Source organism: Pelodiscus sinensis, chromosome 6, assembly GCF_049634645.1.
Source record: "Pelodiscus sinensis isolate JC-2024 chromosome 6, ASM4963464v1, whole genome shotgun sequence".
Classification (NCBI taxonomy): domain Eukaryota; kingdom Metazoa; phylum Chordata; order Testudines; family Trionychidae; genus Pelodiscus; species Pelodiscus sinensis.
Genome location: NC_134716.1, coordinates 87845757 through 87873158, shown reverse-complemented (window position 1 = coordinate 87873158; position 27402 = coordinate 87845757). Strand labels below are relative to the sequence as shown.

Here is a 27402-nt window from a genome sequence, read left to right as displayed (position 1 = left end):
GTCAGCAGTATGTGACTGCTCATCTCAGTTGACTACCAGTCAGTGTGGCATGCACCACATTTTAGAAAGTTTTGCTTTAGTCAAATGCACAGCCTCTTTGAATGGATCACATTGGGCCATCACAAGTAAATTGATTGAGATCTGTGTCCAGGTTTGAATTTATTTATGTAAATTAAAAAGGTCCACTTCAACCTCATTCATTTGTAATAAGCATTGACCTGCACTCAAATTGCTATTGACTCAGGTTATGCTCTGAATTTCCTATGCTTAGAGAGATGAACATATGTAAGGCCCCACTCTGACATTAATTTAACCTTTCCTTTAGGAAAGAGCTGCTAGACCCCTAGCAATAGTGGGAGAAAAGCATAGGCATTAAGTAGGCAACTCCGTGTATGCGTGGGTAGCTAAGACACAAAGAAGGCTGTGCCATCACATTTGGTGATGTTACTTCACCCAGTACCTTAAGCTGAATTCCAGGTTCTGCAACAGCTCTGAATGGAGTTGCTTGCCAGTAAGTCTGTTCTGTCTGCTTCCACATTACCACGTAAAAACTGGAACTGTCTTGATAACCAAAAATAAAGCCAGCATAGTCATCATCCGTCACCGTATTCACATGAAAGGTGCCTTCAAAGTCAACCCCATTGAAAGCTGTATAACCTAGGAGCAATGGATATGCATCACCTTAAGGCCAATAGTTGGCAGAAAATGTGACAGCTCGCCAAAAGCTTTTCTGCTGCACAACAGAAGTACAGAAAAGGTGTCCATACCAACTGCCAGGCCAGGATCACTGTTCATGGTCTGTACAATCTCCATACCCTGAGAGGGGAAAATTAATTACGTTACTGTGGCTCAATAAACAATATGGTGATACTGCATTAACTACAATGAGACGTCCCAAAGTGATACATGAGCCTCATGCTGGCCCTCTATGCAGCAGTGCAGTTCTCTCAGAGATTTCTGTGGCTGCACTTATTTTAGCCTATGTGTTAGTATGTTCAACTTCCAACTTAGTTGCACTTTTCAAAAATATCCTTTCCTTTTGGCAAGCACTGGTTGATTTTCATTTCTTTGCTACAGCATTACAGAGTCTAAGTTTAGCATGGGTTGGGGTTTTTACAATTTTTTAAGTGGTTTGTTTCTGGCAGCAAAAAGGTGTGTCATGGATTTTTACCTGGTTCAGAACCATCCAATTAGGGTCAATCTGAGCATCACCTTCAGGATCCAGGACCACCGTTTGATAAGCCCTGAAATCTGTCAGGGTGATCTCAGCATTCTCAGGACAAATATCAATTCGATCGATTATTGTATCCTGGTCAAAATCCGATTCACATATATCACCAACTCCATCACCTGAATTCATCAATGAAACAAAAGGGAGCCTTATTTACAATGCAGTAACAATCACCTTAGCTTTAACCACACAACAAACCAAAGGAAGGGGTGATTCTCCATCTTCTGATGCCAGTGCAGTCACTAATATGAAGCCGAGAAATTTTACAGTATTGGCTTATTTTTAAGATTGCTTTGTATCATTGTTCTGGTGAAAACTAAAAAATCTTCCAGGGATATTTTGCAAACGAGTTAAAGAAAAAGAGAGACAGGCTTTTTGTTTTGTGCTGAGTCTACAGGTCGTGTTAGTCTTTGAAGTGCTACTAGACTATTTATTGTTTTTTAAAGAATCCAAATGTGAGTCTTTCACATTTCAGGGCATGTGATCACCATGGGCTGCATTGAAAGCAGTGATCAATCCAGCAGGGATCCTATACTATGCAAAACACAATAAACTGACCATCAAGCACTCATCCATCGACTCCAACACTCCACCAAAACAAGAAAGGTGCATGGAGTTGACAGGAGAACGTCAGCTGCTGACTTACCACGGCGAAGATACCATGGTAAGAGTGTGTTGACTTCAGCTACGTTATTCACTTAACTGAAGTTGTGTAACTTAGGTTGACAACCCGCAGTAGTGTGGCCAAGGCCTGAATAAATTTGGTGAATGTCACACTGTTCATGAAAGTGAGATCCAAGGGCCAAATTCTCGCCTCTGCTAGCACTTCTGTATGACATTCCAGCAGCATGAAGGGCATTGACTGCCCCCTCAGGGAACTCTTACAAGGTAAGAGCATACTCGGGCAAGAAGGATAGTGTCAAGGGAGTGACAGCAGCAGGTCACAGGTGGCCAAGAAGACTAATTGAGAGTGGTACCTGATCTGGAAATCCAAAGGTAGTTTATGTCTCCCCCACCCATTTGCAGCACAGAATCTTGGCCAAAATGTGGGATAGAGCAGTGTTTCTCAACCAGTCGTATGAGTACCCTTAAAGGTACTCAAGAGAAATCTGGGGGGTACGTCAACATAGTTGAAATTTGGAGAAAACTGAATTTTTGTTTCAAGTTTTACAGTGTTTTTTTTAAATTTTTTGTACTTTTTACACGCAAAAATTTCATCACCCACCTGGCTATAAGTAAGTTGTTTAAACAAATGTGTTGCAATGGTAGAAAAAAATGTGTGTCTGAAAACTATAGGTACTGGGGGTACTTTTGTTTTTTTGAAAAAGGGGTACTTTATATATAAAAAAAAGGTTGAGAAACACTGGGATAGAGCCTTTGGCTGCTGCTACTAATAATATGTTTCAATGCTGACTTAGAAGTAACAGGGCCCCCTTCTGTACAAAGGAGAAATCTACTTTTTTAGACTTTGGACAACAAGGTCCTATGGGGACTTGGTTCCCCTTGGTGAGAACTTGCTACCTTACAGTAAGTGGATTGCATGCTTGCTAACTGCATAGGGGGGTAGAATAGACTCACTGTTGTCATCTTCCTGTCCAGGGTTGGGAACCAGGCGGCAGTTATCAGGGCCCGGGGGGATGAGGTCCGGAATCCCATCATTATCATCATCGTCGTCACACTCATCACCCAGGCCATCCTTATCTGTGTCGAGCTGGGAGCTGTTAATGACTGTGGGACAGTTGTCTGTGCTGTCCTGGTGTCCGTCTCCATCACTAGGAACGAGAACAAAACAACAAACCACACACACCAACAAACCACACACACTGTCAGTTGTTGTGCTCAGACTAGAGAACTGCATCTAAGCAATCTGAAATATAAAGTGCTGTTGGTGCCATCAGATGCATCCTGATTCCAGAACGTGTAACAAAAGAAAAACTTTCACCAGGACTGTGAAATAGGATTTATTGGGCAATGGAACTTGCTCATAATTAATCTGGTTCTACTGAAGCTTCCATTTTTGATTGTGAGGACACTGAGTATAGGAAGTGGTTATCTGCCTTGCTTCTCCCTACCATGGTCTAACAACATTTCACAAAGTTTGATGTGTCTAAATATTAATTAAAAGACATATTGTACCAATGTGCCCTGGGTTTCCTGATGACCTAGGCTATGGCATGCATTGCTAAGAGAGGTTTTTGGGAAATGTCCCACCAGCAGCAGCCCTGCAGTAAAGCCCAGATGAACTAACACAACTGCACCACTTGGCTAGACTTGGCAGAACTTGATTTTTAAAAAAATCAATGTTTATTTTTAAGCTTTTTCTACTTTTTAATCAATTACAATTTTTATCATTGTACCAAATTATGGGGAGGAGGCTGCCTTCTCCAGGCAGAGCAGACACACCCCCTCCTGCCTCCCCCTCCCCGATCCTAGCTGTGTGTCTTGGTCTTAAAGCCTCACTCTTCTTAAAAGTGACACATGGTAAATCACAGGGGTTAGGGTGCGAGGGGGAGCTGAAGCAGAGGAATTTCCAGCATTACAACATGTGCTGTAAAAATTAAGGTAGGGTTCTCTAAAGTTCTCAAATAGCCTTTATCTGACTTTCCATATCTGTAGATTGCTACTAATATGGATAGAAATATTTTGTTTGGAGTTTCTGTGTGTTTGGTGAAATCAACCTTTCACCAATAAAAATCTAGTCCTTCCAAATCTACGTGTGGTTTCCTGACCTTGGTGTAGTGACTTCATCATACTGGCTCAGTCAGATGCTTTCTGAAGCCCTTACTCCAGGTGCTGTAATGCAACCAACTTGAATAACCCATGCTAGTAAGGCACCTGCAGCTCCTGTTAGGTGGGAGTGTGAGGTGTTGCAAACTTGAGGCATTCCGGCAATGTTTTTCCCCTAATACCTTTTTGCCTAGAGTAGACGGAACCACAGTGAAGTGCAGTGAAAGTAAGGAAATAGCTTCAACATTTATCAATGGACTTGTCTTCACTGCTAAAAAAAAAAAAAAAGAAAAAAAAAGAAGAGTCTATTCCCTGTAGTTAACAAATGTGTGAGGTATCTTGAAGCAAAAATGCACTAGAGATATGCACTTTGGTTTTATTTTAGGGTAAAATAGATGAGATCAACCCCATTGGGGATATCACACTGTTACTTAAGCATCGCCTACATGTGACCTAGCCATATTACTCTGAGCACTGAAAAATGTTATGCCCTGAGTGCAGTTGCAGTTAAGGTGATCTAATGCCTGGTGTAGATACAGCTAGGTCAAGAGAAGAATTCTTCCCTTGACCTAGTTACTTCCTCTCAGAGAGGAGGATTAACTACATTGACAGAAAAGCTCCTTTTATAGATGTGGGAAGCTTTTACGCTGTGGTGCTATGGCTGCACACCTAGGCTGCGTCTAGACTGGCATGATTTTCCGCAAATGCTTTTAACGGAAAAGTTTTTCCATTAAAAGCATTTGCGGAAAAGAGCATCTAGATTGGCACGGACGCTTTTGCGCAAAAGCACTTTTTGCGGAAAAGCGTCCGTGCCAATCTAGATGCAGTTTTGCGCAAGAAAGCCCCGATGACCATTTTCGCCATCGGGGCTTTTTTGCGCAAGACAGTTTTTAGCTGTCTACACTGGCCTTCTTGCGCAAGAGGGCTTTTTCCCCCAACGGGATCAGCATGGTATTTGTGCAAGAACACTGACAATCTTACATTAGATTGTCAGTGTTCTTGCGCAAATTCAAGCAGCCAGTGCAGACAGCTGGCAAGTTTTTCCGCAAAAGCAGCTGTGTCACTGTAGCATAGCCCATCCCCTGTCTTTACCTCATGGAAAAACTATACAGCCTTGTCTTTACTGTGCTTTTACCCCAGGATAGCTTATGTGATAACTACCCTGAAACAGAAAACACACCCTAGTAGCAAAGACAAGGCCTCACTCTCTTTTACAATCAAGCTTCACTCCATGATAAAGCTAATACCCAGGAGGATAGAATAGGGTAGGGTAATTTTGTGAAATACTTAGTGCAGACCAGGCTCAATGGGTTGCAGTATGCTAATTATCTTGGATTGGAATTTAACAATGATCATTTTCCCATGAGTAGAAAATGGTGTTTTCCCTTTCCCTTTCCTAAGCTTTGGGAGTGGGGGAAGGAGTAGCTGTCTTTCCCTTGTGGGGAGAGGAATAAAATATAATGCCTAAACTTTGTTTTGCTGGAGCTGCTCTCAGCATAAGTAAAAGCAAATACAGCTAATTGTTGTTCTTGGGAGTAAAGAAATAGCATTTCATGGATTCCCCTAAAACACCCTCAGCTGCTGCTCCCCACCACTTAATATCTGCAAGAGATGAAGAGAAACTTTATCACCACTTTGCTAAGGCGAGGAAACATTTTTTTAAAGGTATGTTCATTGTAAAAAACAAGAAACTTGGTTTATGCTACAGTGAAGGCTTGTGTGTTAATGGAGAAAATACCTCACCCTAAAATTGTCCTTTTTTGTTTTGATTTGATAATATAAACTTTGTACAGAGCTTACCAATTTTATTTCTATGGAATCAGCTGTAAATCATGTAATGTACCTGTTTTCTATGCCCTTTTTTGAGATGAACTCATGAAATGTACATATGTGTATGGGGAAAAAGTGAAAGGGATAGTTTACCTGCTGCATTATTGACAGTAATTGATGACTATGGCTATTGCTGATTGAAAATAATTTTATGTAATGAAAACCTAAAATACATTCCTTACTGGCCAGGAAGTACTGAAAATAACTTAGGGCTGAATTGAGCCCTAGGAGGAGCATGGTGCAACTCTTCTGAAGTGGGTAGAGTTAGATAAGCTTACACTATGGCTAAATTTGGCCCAATATCACTCTTCTGTTAATATTAGATGGGACACTGTACCTGTCTTGATTGGTGTCACAAGAATCTCCAATCAGGTCATTGTCAATATCTGACTGTAAACAGAAACAGAAGAAGTTGTAGTATTAATTGCCGAGAGAACATTAAAATGACAGTACTATGTTGGCAGGATCAGGGTTTTAAAATAAAATATATCTTCTAGTTATGGGGGTGATCCAAAAAGGAAAACCTATTTTTAAAAGGGCAGAGAAGCAAATAACTATTAAAATGGGTGCAACAGTAGCTTCTGGAGCTCTAGCTGAAAGAATTAAAATAAAAGCTGTCTGAGATACTAAAAAGGAGTAAGCCTTCCTTTTCTAGAAGAGATTCTCCTCCTGTGGAATTTTAAAATAAGCCTACAGTGTTATATAGCTGAACAAAAAGATGTAGCAAGTCTAATCTGCTCACTCAGTGACATTTAACTCTGTAGCGACAGGTTGGTTTTTTTGTCTAAATAAGAAAATCATGATTTAGTCCTAATAAAAGAATAAATTAAACTAATTAATACTCCTAATGGAGTCTTCTCATTGACTTTCCCATTGACCTTTAACAAAATGGGAGCAGCTGATATCTGCCTAGATTTTTAAGAGCAGGTGAGACGAACACCTGTCAGTTTTCTTCCTCTCACTAACCTGATTGGGGTTGCTGATAGTGGGGCAGCTGTCACAAGCATCACCAACGCCGTCATTATCCTGGTCATTTTGGTCCCGGTTGGGAACTCTCTGACAGTTGTCCAAAAGGTTCTTAATACCTGTAAAAGTCACTGATATTAGTCAAAATTATTCCCTCCGGTTCCAAATGAGTATTTTCCAAATGCACCTACTGATGTATTGTCACAGAATACAGCACTGTTGTGCAGCCATCACCAATGTCTGCAGCAGTTCACTTGGGGCACAGTGTGTGACTGTATCATAAATGTTAACAGCAGATCTGTTTTGTTTCTGTGCACATAACATTTAATCAAAGATGGGAGCACCTCACTGCGTTCTATCCTCATACCGTATAGTTAATACCATCTGACATTTTATCGCTGTTATTATATTTAAGGGGACTTGATTTTCTTTCAAGCCCCACACAGCAATGAAAATAAAATGTTGCATGACTGGGATCTCTTGGGCATTCAGGCAAGAGGCCTTCAAATGTGCAGGGATGTGGTTGGTCCTGTGGGTTATTGTGAAGAGCACTGGTTTTTTTTTGCTGTTAGTACATTAAAATGTTCACCAGCCTTTTAATTGTTGTATGAATTATTGTGAGGTTTAATTGCAGCACTGTGTCCAGAGCCTGGGCTGCCATAAAAAAAATCAATATTTACGTAAAATAAAAACAGCTGCAACTAGGAGTTGCAAGCAATGATGGAATGAGCTATCTCTGACAAAATCTCTCATGCGAAGATGTTTGACTAAGTGACATCACCCCCAAATTGGCTGCAGTGTAGTCTGAGTTGCTCCTGCTGTTGGGATTGATAGTTATCACACTCTGCAATGGTACCGGGTAGTTAGAATCATTCCTGCAACAAGTTTCATGTCCTCTGCTGCAGTCATAACAACTGCAAGGAGGGAAACCGTCAAATTTGTGGGGTTTTACAAAATATTTTCGGACATAGGTGATGGGTGGGGAGCGCGAGGGATCACATGTGCCTCTAGATGGGTCAAGTGTCCTTCTAGATTTTAACTTTTGAAGCTGGATGTCCTCACACTCTCCCCTCTCCCCTCCCTTGCAGGGCACAGGTTACCATCCCATCATTCTTGGAAACTAGGACTAAAGTATTCGGTCTTAGAGATACCTAAGAGCTGGTGACAAACATCCTCTCTAAGGCAATGTCTACACTACAGCGTATGTCAGCATAACATATGTCGCTCAGGACTCTGAATAAACACCCCTGAGCAATGTAATTTTCACTGGTGTGGACAGGACTCTCTTGGCGGAAGAGCTGCTGCTGCTTGTGGGGCAGGCGTAGTTAACCCGTGCCTTAACACACAGTACTTGCTGGGTGAGTTTAAAGAATAACAGAGATGTTAAGCGAAGATCTATCAACCATCTCCATCCATGTCGTCATCACAGGCGTCTCCTTTCCCATCACCATCTGTGTCCCTCTGGTCATTATTCAAGACTGTGCGACAGTTGTCACAAGCATCTCCAAAGATATCTTGATCACTGTTCCTCTGGTTAACATTAGGAGCCAATATACAGTTATCCTAAAAGGGAGACAAACACAAATTCCCGTCTGTTAAATTCTTACTGGAGTCAAATAATCCCTATGCTCATTTATGTGCTGTAAACTCTTTTGCAGATAGCAATACAGTATTGGAAATAGTTTGGCATTCTATGTGGTCAATAAATCAGGACCAGATTTCACTAATTCTAGACCAACTTTCAAGTTTTTATATGCAATGTGTGTGGAGGAGCGATACAATGTGCATAGGGGTTTGTTCATCACAGTGCATTTTGGTTCTCATTTCCCATGTCTCCTTTGGAATGCAGGTTCTTATTTAATGTTTCTATTTCAGGGTGCACACGGCTTCACTTTATTAGGACAGGGTTTTCAACTTGTGGTCCGCACACCCATGGGGGTCTGCTGACTATGCCTAGGATTTCCAAAGGAGTCTGCACCTCCATATGACATTTTTTAGGAGTACACAAATGAAAAAAGATTGAAAACCACTGCATTAGGAGAAAAGTAAGTTGCCCAGCTCCCCCTAGTGGTATATTCTCAAACTGAGACTCAGTGAAATACTTGGCAATAGGACTTTCTGACTCAGAAAAGTCTAAATTCCAGATTAAGATGGGTTTTTTTTAATCTGGTATTAATTCTGGAAGGCCTATAAGGAGGGTCTATAATGGCAATATAATGGAGATGTCTCTTTCCTCTTTTGAACATCCCTCCTGAACACTTGAGTTCTCATCCTCCACCCACAGATGCACAGAACAGTAGGTCCCTAAGCTAGTTTGCAGTAGCTACAGGTTCATGGAGGCTCAATACTGTGATGGTGCCAAAGCAGTTCCATAGTTAGAGCTACATTCAGTTTTTCATTTAAAGCAGGAATTACATTTTCTGTTATGCACCAATAACTCAGTGAATCTTCCCAAACTGATTCTGAGTACCTGGCCAGACCCAAAGTCCTTTGAAATCATTGGAAAGGCTTGTGTTGACTGCTGTGACTTTGGATTAGGCCTATGTAAAGACTGAATTTACAAACTGAACTGTTAATTATTTGAACTATAATAATTATTAAATGGGCTTCTAAGTTCGTTTTTGGGGATGAGACTAATTTTATTGCTGTTCCATCTAGCAAATAAATTCCTAGGTTTTTTGAGAATTGAAAATTATTTTGCTGTAACAATCTGAGGCATGCATTTGAAATTGATTTGTTAGTTTTTAATGTAATTGAATTTGTTAATATATCTGCCTGTGATGTGATGTCAATCCCACACAAGCCTGGATGGGGTTAAGCTAGCCAGGTAACCTTATAAATTTCACAGGCTGCACCTGAAGGAAGAGCCAAGCAGCTGACAGCAAGGAGGTTCAGCTGTGTAGGAACAAGTGGGGCCTATAAAGCCAGGAAGCTGGCAGCAGACAGGTGTGCTCCCTAAGAAAGGGTTCTCACTCCCTGAGAAGAGAGAGGAGTGTTTAGAGTTGGTACACCCAGAGCAAGAAGGGGAACCAAAGAGCTTTAAGTAGTAGTCCAGGGAAGGAATAGTTAGGGCTGGGAGAGGAAAGCACAGAACTGCTAGATTGAGGCTCCCTGGACTGGAACCCAGTATAGAGGGCAGGCCTGAGTTCCCTCATGCACCACTGGGGAAGTGAACAAGAAAGCTGCTGAGGTAACTGTGGGAGTGGCAGAGACTTTGGAGGACTATATCCTGAAAGGGGGGAATGCTCACTGAGCTGACGCGTGAAGATGACCCTGAAGTGAGAGAGGGGGCTGCATACTACAAGGAAAGACAAAGTGAGGGCATACAACCACAAGAATGGGGGTAGATCATGTAAACTAATCCCCAGAGCAACCAGGAGGAGGCACCAGACAAACAGTGAGTGGTGAACCCCATGACACTGCCATTGGATGCATACTACAGAATCTAAGCTTCATAGAATCATAGAATAATAGGACTGGAAGGGACCTCAAGGGGTCATCGAGTCCAGCCCCCCGCCCTCAAGGCAGGACCAAGCTCCGTCTACACCATCCCTGACAGATGTCTATCTAACCTGTTCTTAAATATCCCCAGAGAGGGAGATTCCACCACCTCCCTTGGCAATTTATTCCAATATTTGACCACCCTGACAGTTAGGAATTTTTTCCTAATGTCCAATCTAAACCTCCCCTGCTGCACTTTAAGCCCATTACTCCTTGTCCTGTCCTCAGAAACCAAGAGGAACAAATTTTCGCCTTCCTCCTTGTGACACCCTTTTAGATATTTGAAAACTGCTATCATGTCCCCCCTTAATCTTCTTTTTTCCAAACTAAACAAGCCCAGTTCACGAAGCCTGGCTTCATAGGTCATGTTCTCTAGGCCTTTAATCATTCTTGTCGCTCTTCTCTGTACCCTTTCCAATTTCTCCACATCTTTCTTGAAATGTGGCGCCCAGAACTGGACACAGTACTCCAGCTGAGGCCTAACTAGTGCAGAGTAGAGCGGCAGAATGACTTCACGAGTTTTGTTTACAACACACCTGTTGATACAACCTAGAATCATATTTGCTTTTTTTGCAACAGCATCACACTGTTGACTCATATTCAACTTGTGGTCCACTATGACCCCTAGATCCCTTTCTGCCATGCTCCTTCCTAGACAGTCGCTTCCCATCTTCTATGTATGGAACTGATTGTTCCTTCCTAAGTGGAGCACTTTGCATTTCTCTTTATTAAACCTCATCCTGTTTACCTCTGACCATTTCTCTAACTTGCTAAGGTCATTTTGAATTATGTCCCTATCCTCCAAAGAAGTTGCAACCCCACCCAGTTTGGTGCCATCTGCAAACTTAATAAGCGTACTCTCTATCCCAATATCTACATCATTGATGAAGATATTGAACAGTACGGGTCCCAAAACAGACCCTTGCGGAACTCCACTTGTTATCCCTTTCCAGCAGGATTTAGCACCGTTAACAACAACTCTCTGACTACGGTTATCCAGCCAATTATGCACCCACCTTATCGTGGCCCTATCTAAGTTATATTTGTCTAGTTTATCAATAAGAATATCATGCGAGACCGTATCAAATGCCTTACTAAAGTCTAGGTATATGACATCCACCGCTTCTCCCTTATCCACAAGGCTCGTTATCCTATCAAAGAAAGCTATCAGATTAGTTTGGCATGACTTGTTCTTCACAAACCCATGCTGGCTATTCCCTATCACTTTATTACCTTCCAAGTGTTTGCATAGGATTTCCTTAATTACCTGCTCCATTATCTTCCCTGGGACAGACGTTAAACTGACCTGTCTGTAGTTTCCTGGGTTGTTCTTATTCCCCTTTTTATAGATGGGCACAATATTTGCCCTTTTCCAGTCTTCTGGAATCTCCCCTGTCTGCCATGATTTTTCAAAAATCATAGCTAAAGGCTCAGATACCTCCTCTATCAGCTCCTTGAGTATCCTGGGATGCATTTCATCAGGACCTGGTGACTTGCTGACATCTAACTTTCCTAAGTGATTTTTAACTTGTTCTTTGTGTATCCTATCTTCTAAACTTACCCTCTCTCTGCTTGTATTCATTACGTTAGGCACACCTCCAGACTTCTCGGTGAAGACCGAAACACAGAAGTCACTGAGCATCTCTGCCATTTCCAAGTTTCCTGTTACTGCTTCTCCCTCCTCACTAAGCAGTGGGCCTACCCTGTCCTTGGTCTTCCTCTTGCTTTTAATGTATTTATAAAAGGTCGTCTTGTTTCCCTTTATGCCTGTAGCTAGTTTGATCTCATTTTGTGCCTTTGCCTTTCTAATCTTGCCCCTGCATTCCCGTGTTGCTTGCCTATATTCATCCTTTGTTATTTGTCCTAGTTTCCATTTTTTATATGACTCCTTTTTTATTTTGAGATCATGCAAGATCTCCTTGTTAAGCCAAGCTGGTCTTTTGCTATATCTTCTGTCTTTCCTACACAGCGGAATTGTTTGCTTTTGGGCCCTTAACAACGTCCCTTTGAAATACTTCCAACTCACCTCAGTTGTTTTTCCCTTCAGTCTTGCATTGGTAGGTTGGAGATAAAGTTGTGTGTCAGTGTGATTTTTTTTTTCAGGGCTTTGATGTGAGCCTCATATAAATGAAAATGAGTGCATTACAGAAAGTGCTATTGTGTTGGGGTGGCTAAAAATAGTGAGGGCAATGGGACATGTGCCAAGAAAAATGGTCCTGTATTAGGTTTAGAAACATCCCACCTTTCACCAACTTTAGTTCATCCGATTTGCAAGAAATCCCAAATCTGAACCTTGTTCTAAATCTGTGTACAGTACCTGTTCATTAGGAATTCCATCTCCATCAGCATCCTCATCACAAGCATCTCCAATCCCATCACCATCTGCATCTTCTTGTCCTGAATTTGGAACAAATCTGCAGTTGTCCTATGCAAAAAATAAACCCAAGAGATATGACCAGCATTCTACAAGATGAATCGAATTCTCTCTCCTGGGGCCTGACTGACTTTCTTTACTATTTACCTGAAAAGTTTCTTAATGGCATATATTTTAAATAAAACTTGAAAATGTGCTTCCTGTTTGTAGTGTTCCCCCCGCCCATGACCTTTCCATGCCCCCTACTATCACTCCCCTGGATGATTAAAAATGAAGAGCTTCCTACCTTTCTGCAGCTATCTGCAGCACATGAAAGTTTTTCATCAGGATAGCCATCAATATCTATGTCCTTTCCACAGATATAACCGTCACCAGCCCAACCAATGCCACACTATAAATGAAAACACTGTTACAGAAACACTAAACAATTGCAGACATGTACAGCATTGCTTAGGATGGGGCCTTAGGCTTGCTTTACAAAAGGTTCAATATACAGTGCACGTTCAACACTCTCTGTTGAGGTAGGGGTCAATTTAGTTCCAAACTTAAAATGTATCTATTAATTTTGGATGGCCAGCTGCAGACATGTAAAGCCTGATTTTTCTGACATGCTGAGTAACCACAACTCCAAATGATTCCTGTGGAGGCTCAGATCCTCAGTGTTTCAAGGTGGCCATCCAAATTAGTGATTGATTTTGAAAATATAAGCCTTAGTGATCTGAGGTAAAGCATAGGTTGACAGTCTCCCTGAAAGGCAACAAAATGCAAATTCACTGGAAAAAGAAAGATAAAATATATTCTGAGGGTCAGACTTTCAGAAAGAAGTCTGAAATCTCAATGATGTATTTTTCACATTTCTTTTTTTACTCTTGCAAATTGAGCATTTCTTCATATGAATGTTGAAGCATCCAAATGCTATCAGTTCTCAAAAATATCTAGTTTGTGGATGCAACTGCTGAAAATGCAGACACAAGTGTCTGGGTAAAATTGCATGGGGACTTCAGACCTCTCCTGACTGTCCACAGCCCCAATATCTGGAAATCTCTGTTACAGATACAGCCGGTCCCCGACTTACGAACGAGTTATGTTCCAAGCACTCAATGTGTTTGTAAGTTGGATTACATTCACTGACGTGCGGCTGTGCTGTTCGTAAGTGCGGATTCTGTTCATAACTCAGGTTCCGGCTGTAGAGGAGGTTGGTCATAAATATGAACGGTGGTAAATGGATGCATTTGTAACTCGGGGACCGGCTGTATGGATTTTAAATATCCCAGTTTTCCTTTGAAATGTACTTAAAAATGAGATGCATGTAGAAGTACAGAAAGGAAGGTGACAGCAGAAGCACTATCAGGAAAAATGTCTGAATTAGCTTCAGATCCCAGAAGAAAATTACAGAGCATATATGGTATTCAAGCTGAGCATCTGTGTGCTCACGCAGCAGTTTTCTGAGCCCCACTCAGAAGTTCAAAGGTCCCGCACAGGCAGCGAGCTCAGCTGATTTGCAGGGGGAGGAGTGGCTCACTGAGCAAGCAGCTAAAGGGAGCTAGCTGCCTGTTTGAATTGAAGAGCTCAGAAAGCCCATAAAAAGGGGGAAAAAAACCAAATGGTCTGGTAGCACTTTACAGACTAACAAAACATGTAGATGGTATCATGAGCTTTCGTGGGCACAGCTCACTTCTTCAGATGACCAGAGTTAAGGAGACAATTAGTGGCTGGGGAGGAAGGGAGAAAGTAATTAATTAATTGGCTGAGGAGTCAGAGGGGAGTTTAGAGCTCCCTCTGCAAGAGGAGAGAGAGGCAGACACTCAGCATTCTCAAGCCTCCTGGGAAGGAGGAGGGAGACAAGAGGCTGACTGCATTGGGTAGGTTGGGGAAAGAGAGGGTGGGTGGGTGGATGCTGGCATCTGTGCAGTGAGGCGGGGCAGTTTGTTTGGGGTGTCTGACTAGCTGTAGTCCTCTCTGTCTGACTGGGTTGAGGGCAGGGGGCAGGCTGCAAGGGAAGTGTATGTGCCAAGACATTTGCATGATTGTATTTCAAACAAAGTTTCCATAAGGTGTTAATAGCTTAAGATAAGAACGAAAAAGATGCCTTTAACAGAATGTTTATGGAGTGCTGCAGATATCTAAAACTCTGAACTTAATGATTTAAAAAAAAAATCTGTTACTAATTAATACATAGTATATTGTATTACATTAAGGCCTGATCTTTGCTATATGAATTCTGGCTCTTATGAGTCAGAAGTAGCTAGTACTAGCTTGAACTGTTAGGTTGATATGTGTACTCCAAGTGTAATGTTAATTTTCTTTTTTATTTAATTTCATATTGAATATCATATGCATTGATCCATGTTAAATATCCCTTGTTTTAATACATTTTCTTCCACACATATGGACTGCTTAAAATTGTGTGCATTTGTTTTGTTTGTATTGGTGGTGCACGCACACATACATTGCCTCAATATTGGTGGTGCACATAAGACATTTCAACCTGCCTAAAAGAAAATTTAACCTGCCCAAGGATAGAAAATGTTAGAGGGAACCCTGAGTGGTATTCAAATTCAGGGTGCAGGATCAGTCTGTTGCTTCCAAGAAGAGGAGCTGCAAAGACTGAGGTTAGGTGAGGAACCTTCTGGTCACACTCTATCAGGGATAGCTTCCTCCTCCTGCTGCACAGATGCATTTCAATCTTGGTTTAGAGTTGCTACTTCCAGGGGTAGAAAGGACAGTAAAGTCCATAAGTGAACTATGTCTTTGGCCTCTCTACTCAGAATGCCAGCTAGCAAGCCAGGTAAATTTCAGTTATGGTGGTGTTTTGGGGGTGTTGAAACTTATCCATAAAGAATATGGATAAAACCACCAGGTTATTTCACAAAGATAATTGAAAGTGGCTGTATCCCATTGGTCGACACAAGCAGATTAGTAATCTCTATTGACACAGAATTTATAAACCCATGCTACAGAAAGCAGCTCTGAAATATTGCAGTGTTCTAGAGACTTTGCCAATACATATGACATTTATTTTTAAAGACATAGAATTGAGCTCTGCTGCAGTGAATCTCCAGACACCTGATTCCTTCTACTATATCTCTTTAAACAAGGACAAATAAGGTTAGAATTAAAAATATTTGCCATAACAGGGAACAGTCTTTTGGAATTTCAGATTATTTTAACCAACACCAAATTTAAATGACTCCTTCACTATCTGGCACTATCATACCAAAAGAGAAATTCTCTTAGGTAAATAAATCTATACAACACTTTCATTACAAAAGTAGGAAACTCCCCTTATAATCTTTTAAATAAACCATAGAGAAGAACAATACAAATCTTTAATCAATACAGTAGGTATTGATTGTGATGATTTTATGCTTTTAGAAACAGTGGAGGAACTGCTGTTCCTGCCATATGAATTCCTTCATATTAGGCTTCCTTGTGGCAAAATCAAATAAATCTTCACTTAAAAGTCTGCCCATACAAAGCTGCAGCTATTAGTCCCACTGTATTTAAGACTCCAGCTACACTTAAAACATCTGATTGAGTTTGTACCTGTTTAGTGGTGTAGTCTGTGCTCATACATAGCATCACTAATAACTATAGCAACCAACTATGTGTTACCGTTGCCAGAGATCTAATCTAATATGTTCAGTCTTCAAATAATGTGGTCAGAATACTATTATCTTGTTACGGAGAAAGGAGCCCATAATCACACCTATGTAGCCAGAAAACCTTCCTTCCAATTCTCTGAGCAGAAGAACATATCTGAAGATCCACAAGACGCTGCTGCTTGCTCTGTGCACATTGATATTTGGCATGCTTTTCTGCTGAGACAGTACAGCACAGTACTCAGATAGTAGGGCAAACTTTCCAGAATGCAATCATGTAAATGCTGCTAGGCAGCATGGGAAATGTAGCCGCCCAGATGTGGGTACCACATAAACATACCATGTCTATGAGGTCAGGGGGAAGACTATCTGGACACAACCGAACTGTCTGTAACTGGGCTAAATGAGTGTGTTACCCTCTACTTACAAATGCATTTTTGTACTGATCAAAGTGTACACTCGTCTGAAAACATACTGCTCATTGCCTCGGGAGGACTGTTTTTTTCTAGTTTGTTCTGGAGTGACCTAAAATATAGTGTATCACCAACTTACAGTACATGAAATCTCTCCACGTCTCTCTTCAATACATTGTGCGTAGACACTGCATGGGTTCAAGGCTCGATTTCTGCAGCTTTTCTCTGCCTTGCATCCTTTAGCCTGGTCTCCAATGTAACCAGGTTTGCATGGGCCACAGCGGTAAGAACCCTGTAAGGACAATCAATTGTATGTCCGAGTTTCACTGCTTTGCATTAAGCAATCCTCTTTCATCAACAGTGTGTCTATGAGTTGCCTCACGCTGTTCATTTGTGATGTGAAGGTTAAGTTTCGTGTTCACTGAGACTTTTTGCTAATTCTTTTGTGAACAGACCCTTTTCATGTGCACTTAGTGCTGTCAAACATGAGAGACTGACAGTTGTGGAGGAACTGAAGTTTCCTATTTATCCTGAGAAAAGGTAGAATACCTGCAGCAATGCAAACTTCTCTACATTACCCAATGAATGTCCCTAAAACCTGCTCAGGAGGAAGGTTGAATCATCTTTAAGGCAAAACAGGGTATTACAATTTCCATGTCTGTTCATTCTTTGCTGGATTCATGTCTACAAACAGATTACTCCAGTTTAACTATATCAATTTAACCAGTGCAAAGTATGTGTGGACACTCTTATTTTGGTATAAATCTGTCTAGGTTTGATTTAGTTTAACTTAATTGGGAACGAGTTTAAGCTAAACTGAAACTAGCTGCTCCTAAGATGAAATAAGTATAGCCACCCAAAAGTATGCTCTGGCTAAATCAGTTTTTAAATTATTTAAGCTAAACTGATACAACTTCTGTGTATTGACAAGGCCTAGGATTTGACATATCAAAATGAACCTTGTTTAAACTGACATAGGAGTCTACACGGCCTTTTGCACAGGTTTCAGTAAATCATCTTAAAATATCACTGTACACTACACCTCTGTGACTTTCTTATGTAAACAAGCCCAGAGATTCCAAGCAAGGGAGTTGCAGTTAATGCCTTTGCTGGTGATGGCAGGTATTCCATACAGGAGCTTCATTTAGACCTGAGCTCCCTGTTGCTCATGCTTAGTTATTTTTCATCTTTTGCTGTCTTGTGAACAAGCCAATGAAATATGAGGTAAAACCCACCATAATCAATACAGGCCTATATGCAGGAATTTCTGGGGCAAGAAGTGGTTTTTTTTTTTTTTTTTTTGTAAATGTGGACTGTCATTTTTTAAAATATAAAGGAGTTCAAAATAGTCATGCAATGAATGTGCATAAGAGAGGTTAATGAAAAATTTGAGTGGAAACAGTGATTAGTAAAATTATTTTGTTATATACGCTCTCTCTCTGGGCCTCCATGATCACACATACACGCACGCGCACACACTGCAGGCCACCGTGATCACGCACACAAATGCATTCTGCAAGTCATGGTGATCTCTCTCTCTCTCTCTCTCTCTCACACACACACACACACACACACACACACACACACACGCTGTAGCTCACTAAGGGGCATGCCTATGAGGTTTGAGGAGACGCGCAAAGTCAAGCGAAGGTAGATTGGAAAAGTATATTCATAATCGACAGATGGAGTATTTTGTCTAGACCAGGAAGTATATGGGTTTTGTCTGGATTTGTTTAAGATTTTCACTGTCTGAATTAATGGCAATAGGCCACATAGTTTGCAAACGGAGATAGATGGAGAACTGCACAAATCAAATAATGAGTGGTAGTTTAGAAAATGGCAGCTAGCTGAAATCTGCACATGCTTAAGGCTGAAGGAAATCCAGCCATTCTTTCCCCCTTTAATTCAAGCCAATGGGTTCAGTTCACCCAGGCCCACAACTCCTGAAATCCATTATTTACTTTGGATTTTCACAATGCATTCTGAACTGTCATGGCTCCAAATAAGTTCAGTGGCCCAGAGAGAGAGCCTTCTTTCACAGGAGGGCCACATAAATGTAAGCACAAGCTGGTGTAGGCCAAACAGATTCTACAGAATTGAATAAGATTTAAAATATTGATGTATATATTGATGTATACGTTTGTTTCAAATGTATTTAGACAGATAATCCCATACATAGAAACAACACAATTACAAAATTGTTTACATCATTTTAGTTCACACTTGATGTAGACAAAATGTGAATGAATCAGCCCTTAGTATATTGTGGTGAAGCAGGCTGTGAGCCTAATGCTCTCGTAGGCTTTATATAGCCTGTTAACCAGAGCTTGGGCACCCCTGTTAACCTTTAAAACAGCTTTTCCTGACCTAGGTGCTACTGACTGGAGGCAGGGTAGACAACCTGTTCCATTGATGATCTGTTCAAGAATTGGCTGGCCCAGAACCCCATGTGCCTCTCTAAAGACTGCATGAAAAAGGGTTGAAGATCTGTAGAAAATACCTGCTCCAGTAAGAAGACAAAAGATGCATCCGATAGAAATGCAGTAGATGTTAACAAAGAGAAAAAGATATTCATCAGGAGCAAGAGGTGTGGTAAGAAAAGAACTTCACCCAGAGCTTTGCAGTTTGATATCACTATAAGTGCTCTGTGAATTTAAATTTTTAAATGTGTGGATTCTCTCTTATTCTTTTTGTGTGAGTATACTACCTTACTCTACACAGCAGACCATCTCTCAGTGAAACTGCAGTTACCGGTAGGGTGCACTGGAGTGAAAGATCCAAGGTGCATTAAAACAGGCTTCCACTCCTTTTCTCAGCCTTTCAGTCCTTTCATTCCACTTTTAGTTCCATTGTGCTCACTCTAATATGGCAGTAGAAGTATCATTCTTCTTCTGCTCTGACTTCTGCTACATACTATGGCAAGAGAGAGAAAGACGGGGAGATTGCCTCTACCAACAGGCACAAGGCCTGTGTCCCAGTCTTATTGTAGCTACTCCCAGCAGGGAATGAATATATGTATCTCTTCAGAGGATGACCCATCACAAAACCCCATACAATTGCCAGGACTCCCTGCAACTGCAGGGGATGAAGGGAAGACTGCTGTCACTGCTGAGTGATGAGGACGGGATGGAGTTCATGTATCCATGCTATTTGTTCACTAAGCACTGGTTGTTTTACCTTTTAGGGAAGAGATAGGGATCTTTTCGTTAGCTTAGAGAGAACTAAAAGATACAATATAGAAGTGATCCCAAGCTGGAACCAAAGATCCAAATCACAGCCAGATGTAAATGGTCAGTTTTGAAAACAGTAAATGAAAGGACACTCACCATGGTGTTTATACACTGGGAATTTGGAACACAACCTCCATTTTGGCCATTGTTACATTCATCAAAATCCAAGCAGACCTAATACAGCAAAAAAAAAAGCCTATAATAAAATGCTAGTGAACCTTAGAGCCAAGTGTTAAGGGAAATCATCCACTGACCATCAAAGGCTTTGGAAAAATGAACAAGTATTTTAAATATGGCATTCAATCTAAATACAAAAAATGGTGGAAGGAAGATCCAGGGATTAGAATACTGGCCTGTGACCCAGGAGACCTGGATTCACGTCCATCACAGATTTCCTATGGGACTGCAGAAAAATAACCTAGCCTCTCTGTGCCATCATTCCCAGTCTGTGAGATGGGGACAATGATATTTCTCTACCAGATAGAAGAAGTTGTGAGGGCTAACTCTGTTATTGTTTGGTTTAATCTGTTATATAATTTTAGAGAGTTTGCGTGTCTGTCCCTCTATGTGTCCTCATCTGTCCGTGAGTCCATTTATTCAAGAATTCCTCCTAAATGGTAAAAGCTAGGCCCACCAAATTTGGTATGCGGCTTCCTCTGATCAGAACTTAAAGCAGGGTCAGGGTTTGGTTGTGCCAGGACAATGGGATGTGCCTGGAATGCGACTGTCCTGCCTATCACACTGCTCCCTTTCCATTTGATGTGAAACAATTATACTCACGAATGCCCAAAAGGGACAGCAACTGCCCCAACCCTGGGGAGCAGACATGGGCCGGCAGCATAGCTCCCACCATCTGGGCTGCTCCTGGGCCATTATGTCCACACAGCCCCCACTGCCCTGGACTGCCCCCAGGGAGCAGCTGCCGATGTGGCCCCGCAGCCCCTGCCACCAAGCTGGCCCCAGGGAGAAGCAGGCAGGTGGCCTTCACAGCCTTTCCCCACCCTCCTGGGCCAGCCCCTCCTCCTCCAGCTCCAGACCAGTGCAATGCTGGGTAAGTTGTCTAGTACAGCTGATATTTTTAGAGTCAATTTAATTACAAAGAAGAGTGAATAGGGCTTGTGTAGGCATAATGCCTTCTGACACTGCTTCTGAGATCGTGCCTTTCTTCCCTTCCACAGCATAGCTCAATCTCAGAAGAAATCTAATTTGCTGCTATGAATATAATGGAATTTATTTAAAAAAACAACAACTTATTTTATGTTTTATCTGTGATGGAAGAGTAGACAGTCTCTTAACAATTGCAAACAAAATGGTCATTAATAATATCATAGAATCTGTCCTGAACTACTGTAATGCCCTGTTAAATAACTTCCTATAACTGGTGAGGTAACAAAACATATTACTACATACAGCATGAAGAACAAATTAACTTTTTTCATTTATACACTCTGTTGCTTTTTGGTTGGCTTGTGATCCTTCTGAGAAACTCCTACAGAATTTAATGGCACCTCAACCAGTAGGGTTCTATAGAAATTGTACTAAAATCCTATAGGGCTGTGTCCTTATAGGAATGCAAAGCAGCCATGAACCTGGCCAATCTGGCCAACTGAAGACTCCCCTGACCTTGAAGTGACCACAGGTGCTATAGCTGTCACTAGAGTGCAAGTCAGGACTCAGCCCAGAATCTGGTCTATGGAGTTTTATGGAAGATGCTAACATTAATGTAGGTTTTTGTGGTCCATCTTATAGACATTTAGGGTGTGTCTAAACTACACCCCGCGCTTCATTTGAATAGAAATGGCTGCTGCTTTTTGCCAACGCGGCACTTTGCGGGCAAAAAGCGGCAGTCTAGACGGGGATTAGTCTTCAAGGAAATCCTTTTCCAACCAATCCTGTAAACCTCGTTGCACGAGGCATAATGGATCAGTCAAAAAAGGTTTTCCTTGTCGACCGATCCCTGTCTAGACTGCCGCTTTTTGCCGGCAAAGTGCCGTGTTGGCAAAAAGCAGCGGCCATTTCTATTCAAATGAAGCACGGCGTATTTAAATCCCCACTTCATTTGCAATAGTGATGTGCCTAATCTACATTCATCTGTCGGCAGAGGGGTGTAGTTTAGACACACCCTTACAGAAAGAATATAATTCTCCATTAGAAGATACCAGAGAGACCTACAGAAAGTTTGGCATTTTCTATCAAATCCATAGGTAACTCATTGTAGCACTCAGGAAGTACACCTCCTTCATGTGCCCACCAGAATTTTAATTGATAAATGAGGTGCCTTGACATGCCTCTCCTTACCTCTATGGGTGACCCTCCCTGCACCCCTTTCCCTCACAGGTACCAGTTGCTTCATATCAAATCCTACAGGATGTTTCTCACTAGCTAAGTCCTTCTCCTGTCTTCCTATCACCCTGCATTAACCTATTGGTTTGCTGTTAAAGTCAGGGAAAAAATAAAGTAGCCATCTATTCGATAACACAACAATCTCCACAGGATTGCCCAAGACACTGGAATGTTTGATAGTTTTGTTTTAAGCTGTATTTGGAAAACAAAAAAGTAATACCAAATTAGTCTCTCTCAGTGGAGATGGCGGAGCGTATGTAAGCCACTTACCTGCTTATTATTCTTGGCAGAGTTGATTCCTACCCCATGAACTGCCTGGCCTATGTATCCTGGAGGGCAGGCCTCACATCGGAAGCCTGGGGCAATGTTCACACAAAGCACCCCAGGGAAGCATGGACTATAGCGGCACTAAAAAGACAAATTAATCATTGAACTTGGATCAGTGATTTGATAACAATCTCAGCTTCTAAAATATAACACTCTAAACAGCACTTAAATAATATTGAATTGTACAGTTGCACTAGAAGTTGCTCAAATCATGAGCCCATATCTCCCCTCCATGCAGGGCTGGCCCGAGACCTTTTGGCACCCTGGGCCTGGGCATGCGGCGCCGCTCCCAGGCGCAGGGTGCATGCACAGGCCCGCCCATGGGGCCTGCCCCCAGGGCACACGGCGCATACGCTGCCCAGCCCGGCTCGGCCAGCGCTGCTAGCGCACGCGCCGGGCTGTGCATGACCCCGCAGCCGTAGGGGCAAGGGCACTGCTGTCAAGCGCCGCGGGGCTGGCACTGCGGGAGCCATGCACTGCGCACCCCTTACAGCTGCCATCAGGCGCCCTCCATGGGTTACAGCCCTGGGCAGCTGCCCGGCTCACCCATGCCTCCGTGGTATGGACTCAGCATCCTCTGAAGTCTGACAAAGTATCGCTACAGTAGACTTCTGATAATCCGGCACCTTTTGGACCTAGGTGGTCCCGGATTATCAGATTTGCTGGAGAATCGGGAGGTCTGGTACAGCTGCAGGGCTTAACAGCTGGCCAGGACACAATCTCCCTCCCACTTCCCTCCCCTTTCCTCTTCGAGTCTCCTCTGTGCTGTAACCTGATCCTCCTTCCCCTCTCCTTCCCTCCCCTTTCCTCTTCGCTGAAGCAAAACACTCTTCTCCATACTGTAATAAGATCCCACCCCCCCCCAACCTTATGCTCTGTCTGGTTACAGGCAGCACGTGTGCTGAGCAGCAGGCTTTTTAATCAGCTGGTCAGGAGCACTTGGCATTTTGATGCTGGAGTATCGGGCGTGCTGAATAGTTGGATGCCAGACTATCAGAGTTTTACTGTACAATGGGCATAACCAAAATAAGTAAAAAGCCCTGGAATTGTGGCAGTCATGAGATTGTGGGGAAATGACTGTGCACATACAAACAAAAGCAAAATGCTGCTATTTGATAAAATATGGGGGGAGGGAGTGGTCTGAGTTTAAATGGCCATGTGTCCTAGTCAGTCATATTTGTCAAATACTAACACCATTTGCTAATAGGAAGGCAAATCCTGAAAATGTTCATTTTCCATCTCCCTATGTATGGTTCAAACAGATGGCTACACAAGTAATAGAAAATATAAAATATTTTAAAGGATGCCTGCTCTTCCCACCATTATCTAGTGGGTCTGGAATTATTCAGTATTGTCACTGATGACTTGGATAATGGAGTGGAGAACACACTTCCAACTTGGGAGGGGTTGAAAGTACTTTGGAAGACATGATTAGAGTTCAAAACAGCCTCGGTAAATTGCAGAACTGATCTGAAATCAACACAATAAGTCAATAAAGACAAGGGGAAAGTACTTCATTTAGGAAGGAAAAAATCACATGAACAAATACAAAATGGGGAATATGTGGCTAGACCGGAGTACTGCTGAAAAAGAGCTGGGTTTACAGTGGATTATAAATTTTTAAAAAGGCTAATTGTGGGGGGCATTAACAGTAATTGTTTCACTTTACTTGATACTGGTAAGGGCTCAGCTGCAGTAGGGCATATCTACACTGCAGGGCAAAAGTCAAATTAAGATACATAACTTCAGCTATGCCAGCTGTGTAGCTGATGTCGAAATAGCTTAATTCAGCTTTTGGCACTGTCTACAAAGCAGGAAGTTGAAGGAAGAACACTCTTCCTTCGACCTCCCTTACTCCTCACGAAATGAGGGTTACGGGAGTTGGAGTAAGAAATCCTCCATCTCGACATTATTTTGAAATAATGGCTTGCAGTGTAGATGCACACTATTTCGAAACATCAGTTATTCCAAAATAATTCTGCTGTGTAGATGTACCCGTACTGTATTCAGTTCTGGACACCATACTTTAGGAAAGATGTGGATGAATTGGAGAAAGTCCTGAGGAGAACAATGAAAATTATAAATGGTTAGAACCCTGAGCTTTGAGGAAAGGTTAAGGAAAGTAGGCATGTTTAGTCTTGAGAAAAGACAACTTGGGAGGGGAAACCGGAAAACAGTCTTCAGATACGTTAAGAGCTGTTATAACAAGGACACTGATCAATTGTTATCCAGGTAAGGTAGGACAAGAAATAGAGGGCTTAATCTGCAGCAAGGGAGATTTAGGTTAGCTATTAAGACAAACATTATGGCTGTGTCTACACTGGGCCACTTATTCCGGAAAATCAGCCGCTTTTCCAGAATAAGCTGCGAGTTGTCTACACTGGTCCTTGAATTTCTGGAAAAGCAACGATGCTCTACTGTACAAAATCAGCCGCTATTCCGGAAAAACTATTCTGCTCCCGCTCGGGCATAAATTCTTATTCCGGAACACTGTTCCGGAAAAGGGCCAGTGTAGACAGCTCAGTAGTCTTTTCCGGAAAAAAAGACCCGATCGCGACAATGGCGATCGGGGCTCTTTTCCAGAAAAGCGCGTCTACATTGGCCACAGACGCTTTTCCAGAAAAAGGGCTTTTCCGGAAAAGCAGCCTGCCAATGTAGATGCTCCTTTTCTGGAAAAACTGAAAACGGAATAGTATTCCGTTTTAAGCATTTCCGGAAATTCATGCCAGTGTAGACACAGCCTATAACTATAAGGGTAGTTAAGCACTGAGAGAGGTGACAAAGGGAGCCTCCTATCACAGGAGGCTTTTACGAATGGGTTGGACAAACACCTTGTAAGGGATGGTCTAGGTTTACTTGGCCCTGCATTAGCATGGGGGGGATGTATTAGATGATCTCTCAAATACCCTTTGATTCCTACATCTCTGTAATTCTGTCATTATCAGCCTAGGCGTTAAGAAAAAAATGCCCATAAAAATAACAAAACAACCCAGAATAATAGATGCTGAACTATATGTATCTTTTGTGTGTCTCTGAACATGTATCAGATGTTTTAATACCACAGTAACAGATGGCTAAACACAAAATTATCTTAAGGAAGAAGAAGTAAAGTATGCATTGGTGTCTAATTGAATAAAAGATTTAATAAAAGCATAATCAGAAAGGTGATCTTAAATATAAGACTGACTTCTTGCTCATTAGACCCAATGTAGCTCTTGATTTGAAAATGTAGATTTTTTTTAGCCAGTAGAGGGCGCTCAAACAATGTCATTATTAATGCAGGAAAAACTTGAACAAAAAATAGACTAGTAGCATCTAGCTCAGCTACCCTTCTGAAGATTATTAATGCAATGAGTAGTCCTGTGGTGATTAACAAAAATATATAGTATCATGAGCTTTCAGGGGTAAAACCCACTCCATCAGATGAGTTGGAGTGGAAATAACAGAATTTCACTCCAACTCATCTGATGAAGTGGGTCTTACCCATGAAAACTCATGATATATTGTTAGTTTCTAAGGTGCCCCAGGACTACTTGTTTTTAAAGTTACCAATTACCCCTCTGAGAATTATTGATGCAGTTCAAAATATATATGAAGACAATGTTTTAAGGCTGTGATGTGCATCCCCAAACAAATCAGCCATACTTCTGGGTTGGTGCTAACATCTATCTAGTAAAGCCTCTTAGCAGTCTCAGGTCTCAGACAGGATGAAGAACTTTTGAACAATTATTGCATACTGATGCCTGTTAAAATGCCCTGATTCCATAAAGTCCTGTATCAAATCCCTAAAAGCTCTGTTACTTTCCTGCCTGGACATCTGGACAGTTTGATGATGGATAAGGACATAGAGAGAATTCCCTTAGTTCCAGTGCAGCCCTAATTGGGCAGGACAGTCCCAAAATGCACATTTCAAGTCCTGATCCTCAGTTGAATAACTCCAGGACAGCATTTCTCCTGGATACCCTGTGGTGGCACTCCGTGCCTGCTCATAATTCAGGGACAGCATCAGCCTCTTCCTTAGGGTCAGGGGGACTGAGGTGGACCTTAGACCCTCCCTCCCCCAGCCATGAGGCTCTGCCTCCTCCTCTTCCACCCAAGGGCCTACTCCTTGCTAGTCCAGAGGCTGGAGCTGGGAAGTAGCAAAAGTTGCCCAGGGAGCCTGGGATGTTGAGGGGAGCTCCAGAGTCCTGGACCTTCCACCTGCCCTGGTTGGTGTACCTTGGGGTGTAGGGGCATAGACTAAGGGCTGTTCTTGTGCACCACAGCTTTCTGCCTGAAGCATGTAAAGGGTCTGTGGAGTCTCTTAGCAATCTGGGCTCCTGGGCTGTTTTGACCAATGGCTGACTCCACCTTCTGGCCTGATCAGAGGTGGTGCTTCTGGGGAAGTGGAGGAAGTGGGGTGGGGCCAACAATGGGGTGGGGACCCTGCACATGTCCCAATTTTTCCTTTTTGAAAAGGTGGTCACCCTAATTTAAACCAGTGAAAGCTGTTTTGACTTGATGGCTGTTTGGTGACCTATGTGAGGTGAATTGTAGGCATCATTCCAATTTTTAACAGATGTGTTCCTGTAAAGAAAAAGCCCCACATTAACTGGAAGGCTGTGTCTACACTGGTGCAATCTTGCACAAAAGTGGCCACTCTTGCGCAAAAACTTGCTGCCTGTCTACACTGGCTGCGTGTTCTTGTGCAAGTAAACTGACGTTCTAATGTATGAAATCAGTGCTTCTTGCGCCAGAACTCTGATGCTCCTGCTCAGGAATAAGTCCTTTTTCTCAACTGTTCTTGTGCAAGAAGCCAGTGTAGACAGGCAACATGAATTTCTTGCACTAGAAAGCCCTATGGTTAAAATGGCCATCA

General features: G+C 42.2%; 1 protein-coding gene across 2 annotated transcripts in view; it reads right to left on the bottom strand.

The window, feature by feature from the left end:
• THBS4 (thrombospondin 4) overlaps window positions 1-27402 on the bottom strand; it is a 79040-nt gene that overhangs the window by 7049 nt on the left and 44589 nt on the right. For both annotated transcript variants that reach the window (XM_075932343.1, XM_006119153.4), the window contains exons 8-19: window positions 22488-22625; window positions 19971-20048; window positions 16784-16936; window positions 12916-13020; window positions 12573-12680; window positions 8158-8317; window positions 6755-6873; window positions 6126-6178; window positions 2810-3003; window positions 1172-1350; window positions 768-816; window positions 461-657 (exon numbers count right to left, since the gene is read on the bottom strand). In XM_075932343.1, coding sequence (XP_075788458.1) covers window positions 461-657; window positions 768-816; window positions 1172-1350; window positions 2810-3003; window positions 6126-6178; window positions 6755-6873; window positions 8158-8317; window positions 12573-12680; window positions 12916-13020; window positions 16784-16936; window positions 19971-20048; window positions 22488-22625 — 1533 coding nt within the window. The remainder of the gene's footprint in view (window positions 1-460; window positions 658-767; window positions 817-1171; window positions 1351-2809; window positions 3004-6125; window positions 6179-6754; window positions 6874-8157; window positions 8318-12572; window positions 12681-12915; window positions 13021-16783; window positions 16937-19970; window positions 20049-22487; window positions 22626-27402) is intronic.